The sequence below is a fragment of the Terrapene carolina genome, unplaced genomic scaffold (genome assembly GCF_002925995.2).
Source record: "Terrapene carolina triunguis isolate 2854851 unplaced genomic scaffold, T_m_triunguis-2.0 Scaffold131, whole genome shotgun sequence".
NCBI classification, from domain to species: Eukaryota; Metazoa; Chordata; order Testudines; family Emydidae; genus Terrapene; species Terrapene triunguis.
The window spans coordinates 12837589-12845897 of NW_020664482.1; the positions used below are offsets into that span (position 1 = coordinate 12837589).

At 38.7% G+C, this 8309-nt stretch overlaps 1 protein-coding gene across 1 annotated transcript in view; it reads right to left on the minus strand.

Annotated features, from left to right (window-relative positions):
* Nucleotides 1–264: 264 nt before the first annotated feature.
* Nucleotides 265–8309, minus strand: part of CUL4B (cullin 4B) — a 32312-nt gene continuing 24267 nt past the window's right edge. The window contains exons 12-18 of the mRNA XM_029911873.1: nt 7841–7977; nt 6002–6109; nt 5563–5676; nt 4886–4991; nt 4640–4812; nt 3809–3961; nt 265–1936 (exon numbers count right to left, since the gene is read on the minus strand). Of these exons, the coding sequence (XP_029767733.1) occupies nt 1841–1936; nt 3809–3961; nt 4640–4812; nt 4886–4991; nt 5563–5676; nt 6002–6109; nt 7841–7977 (887 nt within the window). The 3' untranslated portion in view covers nt 265–1840. The remainder of the gene's footprint in view (nt 1937–3808; nt 3962–4639; nt 4813–4885; nt 4992–5562; nt 5677–6001; nt 6110–7840; nt 7978–8309) is intronic.

Below are 8309 nucleotides of genomic sequence, written 5' to 3' on the forward strand. Positions count from 1 at the left end.
GCTGTGCAAATTTTATAAGAAGTCAGCATTGAGGGAACGATATGAAATGAGGAGTGCTAGTGCTCTTTACTTGGGGGAGAACCCAGTTTCTTTGTTTTGTCAAGTGAGCACTTTATGTAAAGGAGCTTGAGAAAAAAAATGGAGGCAATTCACACCATACAGTTGTTTACGAAAAGCAACATTCAGGAAGGGGAAGTTCTGGATATAATGTGTATACATACATACATACATACACACACACACACACACACACACACACTCTACAGGGTTTATGTACTCCACAGGGCCATAAGGTGATGAAATAATAGATCATCAAGAATATATGAGTGCTAGTCATCAGGTGGGTTAAGGAAAGGCCATTATTATTATTTTAAAATAAAGTAACATTTTCTTGCCTCTTAGGGTTGTCTGGCATTTCTCAGGGCTGTAGATGCCTGAAAGTGAATCAGATTCTTCATCTTCCTATGCCGCATGGCTGAAACTGGTGAGGAGGGGTAGGGGAGCTGTCACATGTCTAGGAAAACTGGAAAAATTAACTCTTCTGCTGCCACTTTATATTCCTGGTATATTCTGCTAGAGCAAAAAAAGTTTCCGGTTGCAAAAACTTCAAGCAATAACCTCACTGTTTGGGGAACCTCTGTATTCAAGCTATTTTTTCCTCCCAGGTTTCACGAAGATCCAAATAATGCTCTTGTCAACTAGGAAAACAGGATCTAGATGCCTTGAAGCAATATTTAAGTATCTTTCTGTATGAGAGGTAGGCTTAGGGTTCTAGGAGGCAAAGCCTGCTACTGTCTAGGACTGAGTTCTTAAAGCTTTAGGTTGGCTTGAGTTAACTCCTAAAAGCAATCCAACGCAGGACATGTCTATAAGATTCTCACCCTGTCTAAACCTAGGGTGAAGTTCAAGCCATTTAGATTGTTTCGAAGAAAAATAGTATTAAAATCCATTTGTAATTTTGGTTTGTGTAGCTTTTTTGTGTGTGTGCGCGCAAGAACTGTGTTGCTTTTTGCCTCATTTTATAATACATTCTCTTTTGCTGAGTGTTACTGCAAAGAGTTGGACTCTCCTGCTCAAGACTAGTAAAAATTGTCACTGTTTCTGTTGCTGCTGTTTTATGTTAAGAATAGGGTAAACACTTTACATTTTGGGGTAAGCCATATAAATACAAGTCTAAGCTTGTTAATTAAAGTAAGTGGCACAGTTATTTAAGGAATGGTACATATTTTGTAACCTTACAATCCTTTTATATTGATACCGTTTCCTTTGCATTTCCTCCTAATTGCAACAGAGAATGTTTTCTACATCAATAAGTATAACTTGACTTGGTAATTATTCCCCCCCGGGTGAAATCCAAATATGAGTGAATCAAATCATTGGTCGTTTTGCTACTTGATAAATATATCCAATATTCTGTACAGTAAATTAAAAGTTTGCATGCAGTTTAAGCATTTTAAAGGTTATTTTCTGTATGTTAATTAACCTTCTGCTTCATAGTTTAAAGATGTAAAAGAACATTTGTCATATATCAAGGGACTCCTCTTCAGACTCGGAGACAAATGGAATCACGAAGACCAGGTACTCTCTTACAGTTTTCTGCACATCATACTAAATAACATGCAAAGAGTTCAACAGCATTCTTCTTAAAATGTAAATAGTACTCTTTAAATGGGCATGTTAACCACTGAAAAAAGTCCACTCTACTATACTTTTCCATTACACCGCTTTCATTCATTCATCGGTAGTATAAAAAGTCAAATAATGGGATCAACAGGCTAGTTTATCCACCGGCAATTTAGTATGACACCAAATGTGCAGAAAAACAAAGGCCAACATATGTTTATGCAATATAGTTGTACTGGTTTGGGTTCTCTTTGTCTCTTTCCATGTAGTCCCTGTCAATTAAGGATTCTATTCTCTTCTTAAGGTCAGCAGGCTGTAAAATAATGCAGATCATCAGTACTACTTTTTTTTTTGCAGCCATCTCTACAAAGTTTCTGATCACTCAGTTCCTCCCACTTTAACAATATTACATGAAAACATTTTTCAAATTACCACCTGAATAGCTAAATATCCTATTGATCAATTACAGAAATGCCACAGAAGATCCTTCAGGTACAAGAGCATGACAGATCTAAAATGTCTTTCACAGAAATAGAAAGCAAAAAAGTGTGTGACTGTCAATTTTGGGGTCTGTCAAACATGAATGCCCCATTAAAACTGGAATTCAGGCAGACATACTTCCCATAATGTAATGCAGGTGTGTCTTCTAAATCAGGTCACAAAGGGTATTTTGTAACACAATTTTATAAAATGTTTATATATATAAAAATAAATGCTTATCTCCTGTTTGTGTGGAGCTTTCATCCAGTAACAGAGATGTACTTTGTACATTTGAAAGCATATTGTATAAGTTAGTGACCTAGATTGATGTTGTGCGAAAGATCCCCACGAACAAGGGAGAAAAAGCATTTACATCAGCTATTATACCTATGCATGCCTGGCTGCCAATTTTATGCAATACAAATGCTTACTTATCTGCAGAGAAAATTTAAAAATTGGTGTTTTTCAAGAAAGCTACAGAAGAAAGTGGCAAAGCTTTCTACTTTACATTTCTTGCACTGGAAAACACCAGAAGTTACATCTGGCTGAAAAATGAAACAAGTGATTCACATGTTTATTTGCAAACTAAGCTCCAAGTTCAATATGAACTTGAATGGATCTCTCCCTATAGATACAGACATCTCATTCATTGTTTGAGACAGCCACAAGCTACAGGTGTTTGTAAATCTCAGTTTACACAAAGTTTTAACCAGAACTATTGGTCTGAAAAGTTGTATTAGGTATTTGTTATTCTCTTCTGGATAAGAAGTTTGAATTAAGCAGCTGGGAAGCAGCACCAATACTATGCAACTTGTCGCAAATGACTACCCACAGAGTCTTTCCAGAGAATGCATAGCCAGAACACATTCCCTAACAATTGGTGAGTGCTTATAAATAAGGCTACATTTTAGTCATGGGTATTTTTAGTAAAAGTCAGAGACAGGTCACAGGTGGGGCCCGGGATGCGGTGAGGTGGGCTCTGGGCAGCGCTTACCTGGGGGGGTCCCCGGAAGCGGTGACATCCCCCTCACTCAGCTGCTAGGCGGAGGCATGGCCTCAGTTCCCGGCCAAGGAGAGCTGCGAGGGGCGGTGCCTGCAGGCAGAGGCAGCGTGCAGAGCTGCCTGGCCACGCCTCTGCCTAGCAACTGAGTGAGGGGTATGTCGCTGCAGGGACCCCACCTCACCCCATCCCCTGCCCCCTCCCACACCCAAACTCTGCTGTTGCTGGAGGGGGCCCGAAACTGCTCCAGCAGCAGCCAGTGCGCCTGGCGCAGGGGCTACCTGAGCTGTCCCTGAACCAGGCACACCGGCTGCTGCAGAAGTCACGGAAACTCGCAGCCTTACTTATAAATGCATGCAAAAAAAAAACCAAAAAAAAAAAATCAGTCCGAGAATGACTTACAAACAAAAAGGAGGCTAAGTTTTAATGTTATTCACAACCAGTAGTTTGCCCAGCTCTAGAATAATATGCTTTATCTTGTAGCTTTACTTAAAAAAAAAGTCTTATTATGTCTGTTCACTCGAATGCACAAATAAATATAACTGGCACCTCAAACATAATTCCTAGAAAGGAATACTTTCCCTACCAAATAAGAGTGCTTCACTGGCTGTATTATTTATTCGAGCGATCTCTACAACACCGATGAGGAGAAAGTATAGCAAGGAACAATATCTTCTGAAACAAAAGAAAGAATCAGAACTCTACCTTTACTGGGAATTTAAGCTGGTTGTACACCTCTGACACAAGCAAATTGTGGCTCAGAGTCTTGCGCATCTTCATGATTCGCACAATTGCAGCATCAATTTGGTACTGCCGGTCCTGAAATACTCTCTCTGTAGTGCTTGCCTGTTCCTCTACCTGGATGAGCAGTTTAAAAAAAAAGTTTTAAAAAGAACACTAAAACAGTCAAAGTCATCCTTTTCTGGTTGTCTGACCTGCAGAAAGCTACACATTAACCCCAGCATTTTTGGTGTCAAATATTTGTCTCCTGACTTCCTTCCAAAGTCCTTTTTGAAAGGCTATTGTCTACAAAGAGAAACATAGTCACACAGGGGATTAAAATAGTTTCAGATATCAGCAGGAACCCAATGATAAGTTAACGCCTAGCCATAATATAGAGAACAGAATGCCAATTAAGGCTCTGAATTTTCTTATTCCCATGTAATCTGGCCAGATTAATCTATTGCAAACTGCTAAATTTGTATTTAGTCAAGCTTCAGAATACAAAGGTCAATGGCACACAACAACAGGTACTACTTAAATCTTTCAGATTCCTAGAAATATGGGTAGATTATCAAATCTGATTAATAGGATAGCTGCAAGGTAATCTGGATTAGTTTGCTAATCCAGATTTAAGACCTATGGTTCACTTGCCACACAAAGTACACCTGCATACTTCATGTAGGTGACCAAATATACAAATTCAACACTGGACAAAAGAAAGTTTACTGTATTTTTTTACATGCAAAAGATAGTTCAACTAAGAATCAGGAGAGAGGGCAGCAATCGGAAAAAAAAAAAACCCTAAACCCATACCGTTTCTTTCATCTGGATTTGGTTTATCTTTATCCTGAAGAGTTTATGTCTGAAATCATCATTGCATGTAAATTTATCACCATCTTCCACGTCTTTGCCTTTGGGACTTTTAGTCAGTACTCTAGCTTTGCCACAGGCTAATGACTGGAGTGTTCTCCTTAACTCTCCATCCTCTAAAGCAGAAACAAGCTGTTTAGTATTTTCGACAACATCATTCAGACACCATCAACTGCATTTAATACTGACCTATCCCAGTTGCTTGCTTTATCTCCTCTAAACTGAACTCCTCGCCTTCATTAAACATAAGCAGCACCAGTGTCTGGAACAAAGAGACTTGAAGCTCTTTTTTGCCCTGCCAAGGATGAAGTGATCAGATGTTACTAAGTCTTCTTGGAAAGAAAGTCAAAAATCATTCATGTATTGTACATTAATTCAAATGAAAACTTGGCTTGCAGGAAAGCTATCCATTTTATTTGGGTCAGGAATCTGAAAAGGCATATTACTAACCACCATGTGCTAACTGAAATACAGCACCAGTCTTAGACATGAGATGTTCAATTACTATTTGTTCCCCACCATCACAAACATGGTGTGCAGTACTTCTCTCTACTTTCAGACCAATAAATTAAGTAACATGTGTGTCATTTATCTTGTGTGAATTATACCATCCAATACCAGAGTCTCTGATGCATTAAACACACAATATTTTGGGTAGCTCCTGCAATGGCACCAATCTGGATGGTACCACACAGTCATTATATTAAAAGAAATTCAAGAAGGCTATTGCCAATGCTAAATATTAATCATATTGCAAGATTCTTTCCTAGAGGTATCCATGGTCATATCACAAAGTACCTCAAAACGGACAAAAGCCAGACTGCAGGAATACACCAGCAGAAAATAACCCAGAGACTCATACTTGCCTCTTTAAATTCTGCTTTTAGTACACAGTGACCTAGTGTTGATTGCCACTGAAGTTTCCTACCACTGTGTTTTCCCAGGTAGAAGGTCTTGAAGATCTCCTGCAGTTTTACCATCTAAAGAACGGGAAAGAAAGAAAAACTCCACTTTAAAAACTCCACTTCATTTCCATTTGCATTTATTTAATCAAACACATGAAATGAAAACAAAACAGTTTAAGGGAGGAGCAAGCTTAGATAGGAAAAACAAATGTTAAGGTTTTGTTTTTTAAAGCGATGTTAACCATGTATTTACGTCCTAAAGGTTGATCTATTTTTAAAAATAGTTATAATCCTTAACCCTTTATTCAAAAGGCAGTTAAACATTAAACATTAACTAATGGCAAGCCTAAGAAAGAAGTGTTCTACTCCTGTATGCAAAGTCCAACATAGTTATCCTTACCTCTGGTGGTAAGTGGACTTCCATAGGCACATAGGTTGGCCAATAACCCATAGTCAGGATGTTCACTGTTAGTTCAATGTTACCAGGTACATTCTGATTTTGCATATACTGCAAGGAGAAACAAAAGCATATTGTAAAAGTGGTGCTGTTCTTTTATTCGTACAGGCAGAACTACCAGGAAGTTAAACAGGCATTATCAGTGCCATGTCTGCACAGAATGCAAGTGACCTCATGATATATCCTCTGCACAGAATGCAAGTTAACTACATGAGTATTAGAACGAGTATGATAGCACCTTTCAGAGGCTCTCAAAACACTTTTTGCTGTTTGTAAAGAAACCCATACACTGCCATTGTGGAGTACAAGACTATTTAAAAGACAGAGAAACTAAAGCCAAGAGGTTAAATGACTTGACCAAAGTCAACCCAAATCAGTGGCAGAGTCAGGAACACAACTGAGTTGTGCTGACACCATGTGCTCTACTCTATCCACTAGATCAGTGATCTAGTCTCATCAGCTTGTAATGCTGTTAAGCTAGACATTCAACAAGTTTGCATATTTATTTCAATACATTTCCTATTAAATCCCAGTAGGTACTTGTTCTGCTGATTTTTGCTCTCTTATTAGTTAAATCAATTAGTGAACTAAGGTGGAAGATTCTCAAAAGGCACAAATGGGATTTGAGTATTCAATTCCCATTGACTTTTCAGTAGGAGTTGTGCTTCTAATTGCCTTTTGTCTTTGAAAAAATCATCCCCTCCCAAGGATCTTTGTACAAAAAAGGAACAAGTTAAAAAAACTGCACCCTGTAAGAGCAAGTTATTCTCTGTGTCTTCTGAAGGAGAGAAAGTTACTTCAAATGGTAAGGAAATATTTACAACTGGAGCTTTAAACAAACATTTTGGCCGTAACACACTGTGACCCAAGAACCTCAATGCCATCTGGCAAGGAGGTGCAGAGAGGTTACAGGAATTTCTTGGGTTTGGCATGTACATTCTAGTTCACCAGAGTGTCATGACAGATCTCAAATAAAAGCCAGTGTCACGCTGGTTATCAACATAATTGCAAAATGCACGTATGGATATTGTATAAGGAGTTATGTATCTACACTGAAAATTATGTTCTTGAAGGTCTGGTCACCAGCAAGAATGTGTTTTCTGGCAAGAATGTTTATCTAGCTGGCTCTTTACATGTAAATTAAGTACTGTATAGTTCACATTGGATCTCCTATCACCTGTCAGAACTGAATGTTAAGGAAAGATTGTGTGAACTTCAGAGACACTAACTAACAGGAAGAGAAAAACACCAGAATAGGGTGAGGATAGGAGAGCTGGGGAGAACCTTATATTAAGGTGTACTCCACGGATTTGCCCTATTGTATTTGGGAGGCAAAGATGACACCCTGACAAACCCTTCACTGACGAAGTAAAGGGACAGAGCTTGCTTTATGAAAAACAGGTCTCAACCAGGCTTTGTTGAATATGCTGGAGAGAACTTTGGCTGAAATAAGCTTTTTTTGTTTAGAGAGGGGTGTAAATTGTTAGTTAAATTTAGTCAGTAGAAAGCGTGTTATGATTTTGTTTTATATGTAACCATTTGTTCTGAAGACTCCAGGATTCATGTGTTACTACTCTACAGAGTGAGCGAGGCTGTGCTGTGCTGCCAGAGGCTGGTGGTTTCAAGGAGTTGATCCACAACAGGCACAGCCAAGATTCCTTCAAGCTAAGAGGAGGTAGTAGTGAGGTGCCTCACAACCCTGAGTACCCCTGGGGTGCATCACACACACCCACAAGTAATAAAACACTAGAGAACAAGCCATGGCAGGCTTTACAGCTATACCTGTTTAAACTGTATCATGATATCTTTTGAAAGTTCCATGTCTTTAAACATTCCTTCAAGCTTGCTGGTGAAAGCAGCTCCACATTCTATAAGAGAAGTTTTTATAATTAAAAAAAAACAGTCAAAAACTAAGAAGCAACACATTTAAAACGGTGACAGGTTTCAGAGTGGTAGCCGTGTTAGCCTGTATCAGCAAAAAGAACGAGGAGTACTTGTGGCACCTTAGAGACTAACAAATGTATTTGAGCATAAGCTTTCGTGGGCTAAAACCCACTTCATCGGATGCATGCAGTAGAAAATACAGTAGGAAGATATATATACACAGAATATGAAAAAATGGGTGTTGCCATACCAACTGTAATGAGAGTAATTAATTAAGGTGAGCTATTATCAACAGGAGAAAAAAAAACTTTTGTAGTGATAATCAGGATGGCCCATTTCCAACAGTTGACAAGAAGGTGTGAGTAAC